The sequence below is a fragment of the Hyperolius riggenbachi genome, chromosome 6 (assembly GCF_040937935.1).
Source record: "Hyperolius riggenbachi isolate aHypRig1 chromosome 6, aHypRig1.pri, whole genome shotgun sequence".
Taxonomy (NCBI): Eukaryota; Metazoa; Chordata; class Amphibia; order Anura; family Hyperoliidae; genus Hyperolius; species Hyperolius riggenbachi.
Window position 1 is genome coordinate 380,985,230 of NC_090651.1, and position 14,058 is coordinate 380,999,287.

The following is a 14,058-nucleotide window of genomic DNA, read 5'->3' on the forward strand; positions in this document are numbered from 1 at the left end:
GCCTGAAAGCCTCATAGATCTATACATTTTCTTCTACCTACTGTAATTCATAGCATAATTGTAAAGGTAATTTTATTGCATTTTAATCTGAAACAAATGTACTGCTTACATAAATATATTTTATAATATTACAGTTTTACCACTTAGTGGTCTTTTAAGTGAGGGTTTGGTCACCTTTTGATTTCATTATGTAGTTTTTGTTAGCCATACCTTCTCTGACCAGAGTCGCTGCAATGTTCATGCACTGAGTCTCTCGACCTCGGCATTTAATGTATCCTGAGGATAAACATCTGTAGGATGAATGCTTAAAGCAAACCGGACAGAGTAAAGTATTCAAAGTAACGTTATATGGAGGAGCTGAGGAAAAAATAAATACATAAATGAAGCAAGGTTAAGAAAAAGATGAATTTGAGCCACAACTCTAAACTTACAGATTTAAAAAAATAAATAAAATGCATAGACTTTTAAATCTTATATTTAAATCTTAAAATTCTATGTAAGGAGATGTTTTTGAATTTGAATTAAGTGCTATAACACCTGTCACTTTTTAACCACTCGAGGCTTTTGGACGTGAATCTCAGCTCCAGCTTAGTGCCTCTGTAGGTCCGTGGACATGAGACCCACGTCCTGCCCTAAATGCATCTTCCTTGCATGCACATGCAACTCCCCTTGCCTAGGCGCATGCCCGTGCATGTTTGAGCATGCTCTAGTACACTCTCATGCACACACGAGAACTTAGTTAATTAACAGTTGTCATTTTTGACCTGTTAAAAAAAACAAAAACAAAACACTGCATAACTCACCTACTCCGGTTTTGCTTCACTGTCTTTTCCACCCAGTCAGCTCTCCCGTTTCGCCGCCATGTCCTCTCGTATCTGCCAGCATCTACAACACTATGGTGCTGACCCGGAATTAACCAAAAACTACTTCTGGGTCAGCACCATAAATGTTGGCTGATGTGAAAGAACACAATGGGGGAATGGGAGAGCTAAAAGATGGAAAAGACAGCGAAGGGAAACCAAAGTAGGTGAGTTATGCTGTGTTTTTTTTTTTAACAGGTCAAACAATTACAGTTGTGATCGGGGGTGTTCCTAGGGAGAATAACTGCCATATCCCCTCCGCCCATATTCAATGTTCTAGTCAGCCGAAGGCTTTTGCATTTGGCAATTACAATGTTATTAATTTTGAATGTGAACATAATCAGGAATCGTAATTTCAGAATTTTGTGTAATTTTTGCAGAATTTCGAGTCGACCTTCGCAGTTAAAAGCATGTTAAGGGGAATAGGTGAATAAGACAAATCTAAAAAAAAGAGCTTGTTGTTTGTGAGATATTAACCACTAAATTAGGCACAAAATTATGCAAAATCTCGAACTTCTTATGCAAAATCAATTGAATGTCCACACCGTAATTCTGTACAGCCGTCAGGACCGGCCCTAGACTTTTTGCCGCCTGAGGCAAATTTTGAAAGAATTGCCGCCGCCGCCCCCCCACGTGGGGGGCCGCCGAGCTGGAGGGGTAGCGGGCAGGACGGGGGTATTGGGCCTAGCGGCGGGGAGGGGGGTCAGACCCCCCCTCCCTCGCCTGGGTCCCCCGATCTGCGCTCCCCTCCAGCCTTAAATAGTTAAGAAGCAGCCGCTACGCGTAAGAGGCACGGGCGGGGAGGACTCACCTCTTCCCAGCGTGCGCTCCACTGACGTCACTTCCTGCAGCGTTGCAGGAAGTGATGTCAGTGGAGTGCACGCTGGAATGAGGAAAAATTTGTATTTTTCTCCACCCACTTATTTCCTAACATTGTTCAGGTATGTATTTGGCTGGCGTTGGCTCCGCCTACTATTTCTAACCCTAACACACAATTACTCAATAACCAAGTTTGTGAGCTTTGCAGTTTTTGGCATCAATAATTTGCATTGAGATTAAACAAATCTGATTGGCTGTTTGTGGCTCCACCCCTTTGTCTGAATTTAACCCCAGTCACCCAAATGACCAACTGTACCAGGTTTAAGGCTTGTGCCATTAACAGTGCAAGAATGGTAGCAATTACATATTCTCTGTTGAAAATCAATAGGTGAATTTTGATTGGCTTTTGTAGGCTCCACCCACTTCTCTGAATATTAATCCCAGTCACCCAGTGACCAATTGTGCAAAGTTTGAGAACCCTACCATTAAAAGTGTAAGAATGGCTGCAGTTTACATTTTCTCAGTGAAATTGCATTTGTCTCCGCCTACTGATGACCCGGCATTTCCCGATTATGTATTTTGCAGGTGCTGGCTGCGCCCACTTTTCCTAACCCTAACACACAATTACTCAATTACTCAATGACCACGTTTGTGAGCTTTGCTGTCTTTGGCATCAATAACCTGCATTAAAATGAAACAACTCATATTGGCTGTTGTGGCTCCACCCCCTTTTATAAATTTAAACCCCAGTCACCCAATGATCAGCTGTACCAGGTTTAAGGCTTGTGCCATTAACAGTGCAAGAATGGCAGCAATGAAATATTCCCCTGAAAAATCAATAGGTAATTTTTGATTGCCTTTTGTAGGCTCCACCCACTTTTCTGAATATTAACCCCAGTCACCCAGTAACCAACTGTGCAAAGTTTGAGAACCCTACCATTAACAGTGTAATAATGGCTGCTGTTTACATTTTCCCAGTAAAATTTGTATTTGTCGCCCCCCACTTATGACCCAGCGTTGCCCGCTTATGTATTTGGCTGGTGTTGGCTGTGCCCGTTTTTCTAACCCTAACACACAATTAATCAATTACTCAATTACCAAGTTTGTGAGCTTTGCGGTGTTTGGCATCAATAATTTGCATTGAAATGAAACAAATTTAATTGGCTATTTGTGGCTCCACCCCCTTTCTGAAATTGAACCCTAGTCACCCAATGATCAACTCATATTGGCTGTTGTGGCTCCACCCCCTTTTATAAATTTAAACCCCAGTCACCCAATGATCAACTGTACCAGGTTTGAGGCTTGTGCCATTAACAGTGCAAGAATGGCAGCAATGTAAATATTCCCCTTGAAAATCAATAGGTTAATTTTGATTGGCTTTTATAGACTCCACCCACCTTTCTGAATATTAATCCCAGTCACCCAGTGACCAACTGTGCAAAGTTTGAGAACCCTACCATTAACAGTGTAAGAATGGCTGCAGTTTACATTTTCCAGTGAAATTTGTATTTGTCTCCGCCCCCTTTTTGGTTATGGGAATAAAAAGTATCCTATACTTTATTCCAGGTAATGTACTATGTGTGTGCCAAATTTCATTCAAATCCGTTCAGCCATTTTTGCGTGATCGAGTAACAAACATCCAAACATCCAAACATCCAAACATCCAAACATCCAAACATCCAAATATCCAAACATCCAAACATCCAAACATCCGAACTTTCCCATTTATTATATTAGTAGGATATTAGCGTTCTGGGCAAGTCTGCTACATGATTGGAAGTGTTTTCTGCCCAGGTCTGCCACATGATTGCATGTATTTTCTGGTCAAATCTTCCACATGATTGCACGTATTTTCTGGCCAGGTCTGCTACATGCTTGCATATATATTTTCTGGTCAAATCTGCCGACATGATTGCATGTATTTTCTGGTCAAACCTGCTACATGATTGCACTTATTTTCTGGTCAAATTTGCCACATGATTGCATGTATTTTCTGGGCAAATCGTCCACATGATTGCATGTATTTTCTGGGCAAATCTGCCACATGATTGCATGTATTTTCTGGGCAAATCTTCCACATGATTCCACGTATTTTCTGGTCAAATCTGCTACATGATTGAATGTGTTTTCTGGTCAAATCTGCCGACATGATTGAACGTATTTTCTGGGCAAATCTGCTCACATTACGTGTATTTTCTTGAGAAAACCTGCACAATTATGTGAATTTTCTGGCGAAAGGGTCATCAAAACTTGGGCCCACTGTCTTTGCGTTGCACTTTTAAAGGGAACCCGAGGTGAGAATAATATTGAGGCTGCCATATTTATCTCCTTTTAAGCAATACCAGTTGACTGGCTGCAGTGCTGGTACTCTGCCTCTAATTCTTTTAACCATAGACCCTGAACAAGCATGTAGCAAGTCAGGGGTTTCTGACAATATTGTCAGAACTGACAAGATTAGCTGCATGCTTGTTTCTGGTGTGATTCAGCCACTACTGCAGCCAAATAGATCAGCAGGGCTGCCAGGCAACTAGTATTGTTTAAAAGGAAATAAATATGGCAGCCTCCATATCACTCTCACCCCGGGTTCACTTTAAATGACAGTTAGCTCTGCCCTCATCTGGTCATGGCCATGCCCATTCGCGTACTGCAGGTTATAGCCACGCCCATTTTTGCCGCGGCGCGCTAAGCTAGCCGCGGGTCATCGGCTACCCCGGAAATTGGTCCAGCACCTGCATAGCACCCCCCCAACAAAAAATCCTGGAGCCGCCACTGCTTTAAACACCAAGCATTCCAACAATTTTTTTGTAGAAAAAAAATCACCCACATTTTTGTGAAAATAAGTTTGTCAGTTTCCCTCATCACTACAAGCTAGTACAAGACTAAAGAGGAGAGACATCAAACGGAGCAGAAGGTGGACAGAGCCGGTGCAGCCGTGCAGCACGTGTGATTATTAGAGAGGAGATGAAAGAGTTTGTCTCTCTCTGAGAAATTCCCTAAAAATATATATAATTATGCAGTGTATATCGCATTATATCTGATGAGTCAAAGAAGAACACCCATCCGGAGTGTACAGCCTATCATGACTCAGCAGGATTTATAAATGTGTATACACCTAGTGAGAACGCACGATGACAACAAGAAGTCAGATAAAGAAACACTTTCTTATTAAACACCATGGTCTATATACACTTCTGCAAATATTTATAAAGAACAGCAACTCTGTGCTACCACAACCTTCCTTATCCTCTGTTGGTTACAATGTTGGTGGATACATTTATAAGAACCACTATTGCAAAAAAAAAAATGTGAAATTTAAAATACATGATTAGGCATATGCTTAAAATGTTAATTTGCTCCAGAATAAAATATACTATACTTACTATATATTTCTTTTTTCCTACATCCCTGCCACATACAACAGGTTGTTAAAAACTGAAAGAACCGATAGGTTTTCGACTAGTCCAATCCTCATGGTCCAATCTTTATTTCCAGGAGTCTGATCCTCATTTCCAGGAGTGTTTTTGCAAAGAATAAAAGAAATGCTGAGAATCCCCCCTGAGGAGATGGACTAGTTCAAAACTTGTCAAACTGTCACTGCTTTCTATAAGCAACAGAAGAGGAGTGCAGCCCTGATGTCTTGGAGGATCCCGGGCAGCAGCAGAGGACCGGAGAACAGCGTACTAGCTGGTAAAATGTCCATGCCTGTCAGTAAGTGGTTCAAACCAATCTGGGATTCAAGGGATAAAGATAGAACATACAAGGTTGGGCAGCAGGCATGTGAAGGTGTTCTGTAGGCCAGGGGACTACAAGATTTATCACTTACAGATGGTTACTGTGCCAGGGTCCACACAGTGCCATCTGGACCACAGCCTACTGTGAGAGTAATCATTTCCACTGTTGGACTGGTGCTGCTGGGGCCAATGACTGACCAATTCAACCACGTCCATGCATTTTCAAGCTGCATATAGCCACAAATTAGCATCAACTCCATACTTAGAAATTGCATGCCGAGGCAATCACACTGAAAGAGGTCTTTCTGCCCCCTACCAGAGATGAATGAGTCCAAGGAATAGGGAAGCCTTCCCTGGGAAGGTATGTATCTGTGACAGTTAGCGTTATATACTGGGAATACGGGTAATGGTTGTGAATCTTTCTAAAGTAGGTTCAGTTATATTTTGAGATACAAAAAATACAAAAATTAAAACGTTTCAAAGTATATAGAGTAGCTCACCTCTATAAAGGACAACAAGACTTCAGCACCTGGGGCTCACAGCCAGTCTCTCGCACATGCACAGGCCCGAAGCAGGCAATTTGGGCACCTGCTAGCACCAGAAAGTTTGGGCGCCACCATGAGCACCTATAGAAATACCAGCATTGAGCCGTAATTTGGATGCTCATCTGCCCGATAAATAGTAGGTGCTGGAACCCAATTGACAGCTCGATGCCAATATTTCTATAGGAGAGCTTACTTTTCTTACTTTCTCTTTCTGCGGGGTTGACGAACGGAGGTGGGGGAAGGTGTGTGTGTGTGTGGGGGTTTACGGTTAGGCATCAGGTGGGTAGTGTGTGTGTGCGGGTGGGGGGGGGGATGCAGGATTAGGCATTGGGCAGGTAGTGTGTGTGCGCATGGGGGGGGATTAATATTAGGTATCAGGCAGGTTGTGCGTGCAAGGGGGTTGATGTTTAGGCATCAGGCAGGTGGTGTAGCGGGGGGGAGGGGAGGGTATGGGTTAGGAGTCAGGCAGTATTTAACTGCTTGAAGGTCACAGGCTTACACCTCCCAGTGACCCTAACATTTTCTACAATTCTGCACTCTGCACCTTTAACAGTTAATTACTCAGTCATACAACTTAGTACACAAATGAATCTTGCCTCCTTTTCTTGCCACCAACAGAGCTTTCTGTTGGTGGCCTCTGATTGCTGCTGAAAGGTCATTTTTTAAAAATTAATTTAAATAGTATTTTCTTTTATAATAAATTTTGATTTTGTTTTTAATCTTCCCTCCCCCCTCAATCCAATAATGTGATCACCTCTCATAGGTATCAGCCTATGAGAGGGATCCGCTTGTGAGCCACTCCAGGGGACAGCCAAGTGACAGGGCTGTCCTCAGCACAGATCGCAGCGCTGTACAAAAAAAACCAAAAACCGCTGTTTCTGTGTCAAACAGCCTGCCAGCCGCGATCTCAGGCTGGCAGGCTGATCTTGGTGCTGAGCTTTGTCACTCAGCAGGGATGCGCACGTTGGGAGAGCCACTCTGAGGCCACCGATCGGCGTTAGGCTAGGAGGAAGGTTAGAGTTAGGCATAGGCTAGGGTAAAGGCTAGTGATAGGCTTAGGCTAACATGAAGGTTCCTGATAGGCTCCTTTTTTATGCATCCTCCACTGGCCAGGCCTGAAGCCACTTTGCACCTCAGTGTGGCCACAAATATCTTTGCTTTCTCGTTAAAGGGCAACTGAAGCAAGAGGGATATGGAGGCTGCCATATGTATATCCTTTTAAGCAATACCAGTTGCCTGGCTGCCCTGCTGATCCTCTGCCTCTAATAATATTAGCCATAGCCCCTGAACAAGCATGCAGCAGATCAGGTGTTTCTGACATTATTTTCAGATCTGAAAGATTAGATTCATGCTTGTGTCTGGTGTTATACAGACACTACTGCAGCCAAATAGATCAGCTGGGCTGCCAGGCAACTGGTATTGTATAAAAGGAAATACATATGGCAGCCTCCATATATTTCTCACTTCAGTTGTCCTTTAAAGCAGATCCGAGATGAAAAACTAACTATAGCAAGTAACTTATCTATTCTGTATATCTTATCTAAAATTTAGATAGTTTACACAGCATATCTAGCTGCAAAAGTTTATGATTATTTATTCCGGTGATACAATTAGGGCAGCTATGTTTTTGTCACAGGTTAAGGGCTGGAGATGCTATCAGCTTGCCTATGTGTAAATTCAGTCCCCTCTCCTCCCCCTTCCCCCCTCTGCCTCTGAAATCAGTGGCTAGTAACACCCCCCCCCCCCTCCTCCTGCCCAGACTGAGCTCCTGTAAGCCCTTGCTACTGTCTGAAAACGCCAAGGCACTTTGAAAGCTGTGAGCGAGGCTTGTTTAGTTTATGGTATTAAAACTAAAGCCAAAAAAGTATTTGGCTTGACAAATGCCCTATAAACTATATGAAAGGGACACAATTATGTAATGAGTAAAAGTTTATCTCGGATCCACTTTAAGTTGAGTATAATGTGATAAAGTTAAGCACTTGCCTCGTACTATGCAGTCATTGCAGTAATCTTCGTGGCAGCATGTGTTCACAATTCGTATAACTTTATTGCCTGCTCCGCTGTTCATGATGACATCCTTATTGCATAACTGCTCATTATCGTTACACCCCCGGGAGAAGGATTTTAGTATTGCATTGCCTGAATAGCAAAAGGATTAACAGGAACTGAATATAACTTAGTGAATACATTTGCTTATGTTTTACAATATTCATTTATAAATAATGTAGTCAACATTTGCCCATTGTAAAATATGACCTGACCTGGATTGGCATCCTTATATTTATCAAAGATACTGGCACCTTTACTACTGGCAAGATGCATCACTGTGGGATGCCACACCCCCTATCAGTGTAGTGAGCAGTATTGTCACTTGATCTCCCAGAGTGCTCTGGGACAGAAGGCTGCATGACATCAATCCTATGCTAATCATCACTGAAAGGGCTGGGTTACATTGTTACTAGCAAATGTATGTTCATTGGGCATTTCACAGGCTGTAGGAAAGGTGTGGGGAGCATGTTCAAATGTGTATTACTGAATAGGTATAGGTTTCAGCCAAGATTCAAACACTGATCTCCTATGTCAATGGTGGCTTCTTTAACCTCCCTGGTGGTTTGATTATTTTTTGGGTCTTTTTAAAATGTTTCAGACAATAAAATCAGGAGAACACCATACCGCCAAAGTCTCTGCAGCAGCCCCTGCACTCACTCACCTCCCAAGGCTCCATTGCTACAATTTTACCTCCGGTCCTCCAGGCCTTGGAGGACAGGAAGGAGAATGGCTACTGGCATCTGGATCCCCCGGGAGGTGAGTAAATGCACCCAATGTGCGCTATACTCTGCATTGCGCTCCCGGCAGCTTGCTCGAGCTACACTCAGGAAGGATTGCCTCCAGGGAGGACACACTTACAGTATATTCCTTCACCAGTTCACTTTCTAACAAATGCAATAAAAAGACTTAACTCACCAATTCTCGCTATTTCCACGGTCTTTATGCAGCTGGTTGAGGTTGAAGGACATGTTATTGGACTACCTCTGCAGTAGGTTCCAGTAGAGTTAAAACATTCATAACATATCAGTGAACTTCCTTAAAAAGACAGATAGATAGATAGATTGTAAGCTCGCAAGGGCAGGGTCCTCCTCCTAATGTTTACTGTTTTTGTCACAATATTTGTGCTGCTTGGAACTCTGTTTTACAATTTGTTAGTATATCTATGTTCCCCTTGTCGTCTTATTGTGCTTTGTAAAGCGCTGCGGAATATGTTGGCGCTATATAAATAATAAAAAAATAATAATAATAATAGATAGATAGATAGATAGATCGATAGATAGATAGATAGATAGATAGATAGATAGATAGACAGATAGTACACATAATATGTGTCCCCTGATGGATTAGGATTAGGACTAGATCCCTTGGGTGATAGTTCAGTGGTAGAGCGCTGTACAGACACTAGGCTCTGCCATAGCAGAATGACGTTGCTATTGTTATGGGAAAAGGAGGAGGCGTGGCAAGTGGCACAGCAGATTCCAGCGGTGAAGGTGTGGAGAAGAGCAATGGACCTGGCCACTGATTGTCACTTGGAGATATGACATGTCAGACCTCAGGGGACCCCTGTACACAAACTAGGTTCTCAGCGTAGATGGCTAAGCCTGGCCACTTTGGTCGGGAGCAGTCAAGCATCTGCCTGAATAAAAAAAGTTCAAAGTTAGAGACTAACCTCAGTAGAGGGAAGCCTGTGGATAGTCCAGAGACTTTCCCTGTTTTGCTCCACCATATAAAGCCAACCTTGGGAGCCTACAAGCATATTCAACAAAAGCTTGTGGCATATGCTCTCAAGGTCGAACTCCCATCCATGTACGAGTGAAGCCAGACTGCACTGCCACACGAGCACAGCTTGTTCTTCCATCCATGAGCGGCTTTATGCTACTGCTGTTAATCATTTTTAGGGGAAGCTGTTACCTTCAGCCTATGCCTAACACTAACATTAAACCCAGCCTATGCCTAACACCAACCTTCACTTTAGCCTTTGCCTAACACTAAAGTTCAATTAAACTGCTGCGCTCTCCACTCCTGTAATCATAAAAGAAAAACTCCACATAGGGTAATATTGTTCAGTTCTGTTAATCACACTATTCCGCCACCTGCAGATCATTCGTGCTTTGTGCTCCCAGGTGCTGAACCACATCTATCTCCCTCACCCCCTGTTAGTATATGCTCACCAGATTCTCTCCACCTCAATTGTCAGGTGGGTCTTGCGCATATCTGAAAAACTTGCTCCAGACTCCCTCTAGCTGTTAGATGGATTTTTTACAGATCTCATATAGCCTTGTTCCTACAGAGGAAAGATCTCTACATAGGGTAATATAGTTCAAACAGCAGTTCAACTAAATCCCCAACAACCGTGTCTCTGTATTTACACCTGTGACAAGTGCCAATCCACCACACTGCATGCCACACTGCTCACCAGATGTATCCCACCTCTTTGTTAGGTGGAGACAGCGCTTTCTGTTATTCCCAATAACAACACGATCCTCAGTGGTATGCAAGAAAAAGCCTCTTATCAGGACTTTAGTTTAATTTCTCCGTTAAAATCACTATTTCATTTTCGTTTAAAAAATCGGGAAAGCTTGCCATCTAAATAGAAACCAGACGTCGAGGGAAGAACGTTTCACAAAAGACAACGCTAATAAATTGCTGCTCGCTTTACTGAAGCCGATATGTCGCTCACAGCGCTTCCCCCTCTCCCGCCTTCCAATCACTCTCCTCGCCTTTAACACTAAACTTCACCCAAGCCAATGCCTAACTAGAGATGGGCCGAACGGTTCGCCGGCGAACTTCGGTGGTTCGCGTTCGCCTACCAAAAGCAAACTTTCCCGGAAGTTCGATTCGCCCCATAATGCTCTATGGACCAAAACTTTGACTCTCTACATCACAGTCAGCAGGCACATTGTTGCCAATCAGACTGCACTCACTCTTGGAGCCATACCCCCCCCCCCCCCCCCCTTATACAAGGCAAGGTCCTTGAGCCATTTGACTCACTCGTCTGCCTACACTAATTAGTTAAGGGACAGCTGCTGACAGACTCTGTGTGAAGAAACGCGAAGAGCCGCCGCTATAAGTCAGCAGGAGGCAGCTCTTTCCACGCATGGCGGAACGCGGGAAAAAACCGCCGCGTCTGACGCGGCGGTTAGCGCGCATGGGCCTGTTGCGAACGTTCTGACCCAGCGCGGGGAGGCCGCCGCCGGTGGTGATGGCGGTGCGACCCAACCCCGCGCGCGGGTCAGCGAGCACATTGCAAGACAGTACTGGTGTGGCTGGGACCGATAGTCCACCAAGGTTCAGAATGACGCGTGTGCGCGCAGAGAGGACAGAACTTATATGGCAGTCAGAAAAGGGTCAGCTGACCAGGCTGGTCAGCTGACAATTCTGTGTCCTCTCATTGGTCCAGCACTTAGGGAGGTGCTGGAGAGTATCTGTGTACATATACTGCTGGCTGTTCAGTTGCTAGTTGTCTGGCGTTGCGATCACAACGTGGTAGCACTCAGACCTGTAGTCAGATCCTAAAGTGTGCCGGGACCAGCTGGAGCTGTAATCCTACACTTAGCTAGATTCTGTTGATAGTCTAAAGTACTAGTTTGATTGTGATTATCTGTTATGACCTTTTGCTTGCCTGACCATTCTCCTGAACTCTGATCCTGTACCTTGCTATTCTGATATTCTGTTGCCGAACCCCGGCTCGCCCTAAGACTCCGCTTCTGTCTCCTGATTCTGTACCTCGATATTTCTGATACCCTGTTGCCGAACCCTGCTTGTTTATTAGACCCCGCATCTGCCTTCTGTATCTGTACTGTATCTGTCTGTGTGGGGAACGACCTGGCTTGTCCGACCTCGAGAACCGACCTTACTGTTAGAGGCGGTTCCCAGCTCTGTTAGTGACACCTCCTTCTGGTGGTCACTCTCGTTCTGTTCTTCCTCCTCCCTAGCCTGACTCCTCCCCCGGGAGAGTCCAGGTCCTCGAAGTATTACTGTTACACCAAACACTCACTTGTTATCTCATGTGTTCAGAGGTTAGTAGATATATCAGATTATCGGTGATACTGCAGATCATCAATAATCGGGTATATTCTGTATTCTCTGTGATACTGCAGTTCACCGGTAATCAGACCCTCTCTGTTACACCGATCGTTACACTCTGCTAGGGAGAGTTTAATTAGCCTCCTGTGGGCTCCCTCCTCCCTCCTCCCTCCACCCTCCTCCCTCCTCCCTCCACCCTCCTCCCTCCTCCCTCCTCCCTCCTACCTCTACCCTCCTCCCTCCTCTCTCCTCCCTCCACCCTCCTCCCTCCACCCTCCTCCTTCCTCCCTCCACCCTCCTCCCTCCACCCTCCTCCCTCCTCCCTCCACCCTCCTCCCTCCATCCTCCTCCCTCCACCCTCCTCCCTCCACCCTCCCCCCTCCTCCCTCCACCCTCCTCCCTCTACCCTCCTCCCTCCTCCCTCCTCCCCTCCACCCTCCTCCCTCCACCCTCCTCCCTCCTCCCTTCTCCCTCCACCCTCCTCCCTCCACCCTCCTCCCTCCAATCCGCTATACATCCAGTGGCTGTATTGTGCAATGGTTAAGGGCTCTGCCTCTGACACAGGGGACCAGGGTTTAAATCCCGGCTCTGTCTGTTCAGTAAGCCAGCACCTATTCAGTAGGAGACCTTAGGCAAGTCTTCCTAACACTGCTACTGCCTATAGAGCGTGCCCTAGTGGCTGCAGCACTGGTGCTTTGAGTCTGCCAGGAGAAAAGTGTGATATAAATGGTATTTGTCTTGTCTAATTTTTCTCTTGACAACTGTTGAACCCACAAGGCAAGGCAAGGCCATGCCTAGCTACAAATCCAATGGCTGTATGGTGTAATTGTTAAGGGCTCTGCCTCTGACACAGGAGACCAGGGTTTGAATCCTGGCTCTGTCTGTTCAGTAAGCCAGCACCTATTCAGTAGGAGACCTTAGGCAAGTCTTCCTAACACTGCTACTGCCTATAGAGCGTGCCCTAGTGGCTGCAGCACTGGTGCTTTGAGTCCGCCAGGAGAAAAGTGTGATATAAATGTTGTCTTGTCTAATTTTTCTCTTGACAACTGTTGAACTCACAAGGCAAGGCCATGCCTGGCTATACATCCAGTGGCTGTATGGTGCAATGGTTAAGGGCTCTGCCTCTGACACAGGGGACCAGGGTTCAAATCCCAGCTCTGTCTGTTCAGTAAGCCAGCACCTATTCAGTAGGAGACCTTAGGCAAGTCTTCCTAACACTGCTACTGCCTATAGAGCGTGCCTTAGTGGCTGCAGCACTGGTGCTTTGAGTCTGCCAGGAGAAAAGTGTGATATAAATGTTATTTGTCTTGTCTAATTTTTCTCTTGACAACTGTTGAACCCACAAGGCAAGGCAAGGCCATGCCTAGCTACAAATCCAGTGGCTGTATGGTGTAATTGTTAAGGGCTCTGCCTCTGACACAGGAGACCAGGGTTTGAATCCTGGCTCTGCCTGCTCAGTAAGCCAGCACCTATTCAGTAGGAGACCTTAGGCAAGTCTTCCTAACACTGCTACTGCCCAGTGGCGGGACAAGGTCCTCCAGCACCCAAGGCTGAGACACCAAAGTGTGCCCCCCTATCCCTCCCACCCCAGCCTTCACACACTGATTGCTATTAGACTAAGAGGTGCCACAGGGCCCACAACCTCCCCAACACCTTAGTCTCTAGTTATCTGGCTTACAGTCACTGCTATGTATCCCCTTTTCTTATTTCTTTCTACTTCAAACACAATTAGGAATGACACCTGAATGAATTGTGCGCCCCCTCCTACACTGCGCCCTGAGGCTGGAGCCTCTCCAGCCTATGCCTCGGCCTGGCCCTGCTACTGCCTATAGAGTGTGCCCTAGTGGCTGCAGCACTGGTGCTTTGAGTCTGCCATGAGAAAAGTGTGATATAAATGTTATTTGTCTTGTCTAATTTTTCTCTTGCATTGAGCATAAATGGTACATGCTAGGCTAGTTTCAGCTACTAGTGGTGGTGGTATACTGGATATGTTAGTTACCTACCATACACTGAGACCTGGGTTCAAAT

General features: G+C 45.2%; 2 protein-coding genes across 3 annotated transcripts in view; one reads left to right on the top strand and one right to left on the bottom strand.

Annotated features, from left to right (window-relative positions):
- Positions 1-14,058, bottom strand: part of LOC137523096 (protein RoBo-1-like) — a 73,553-nt gene that overhangs the window by 14,086 nt on the left and 45,409 nt on the right. The window contains exons 2-4 of one of the 2 annotated variants that reach the window (XM_068243314.1): positions 8,920-8,951; positions 7,939-8,094; positions 211-357 (exon numbers count right to left, since the gene is read on the bottom strand). In XM_068243314.1, the coding sequence (XP_068099415.1) occupies positions 211-357; positions 7,939-8,094; positions 8,920-8,951 (335 nt within the window). Of the gene's footprint in view, positions 1-210; positions 358-7,938; positions 8,095-8,919; positions 9,040-14,058 lie in introns of both variants that reach the window. The other variant, XM_068243313.1, reaches the window with a different exon arrangement.
- The window catches only part of LOC137523095 (phospholipase A2 inhibitor gamma subunit B-like), a 99,597-nt gene continuing 90,893 nt past the window's right edge, over positions 5,355-14,058 (top strand). The window contains exon 1 of the mRNA XM_068243312.1: positions 5,355-5,387. Within this exon, the coding sequence (XP_068099413.1) occupies positions 5,372-5,387 (16 nt within the window). The 5' untranslated portion in view covers positions 5,355-5,371. The remainder of the gene's footprint in view (positions 5,388-14,058) is intronic.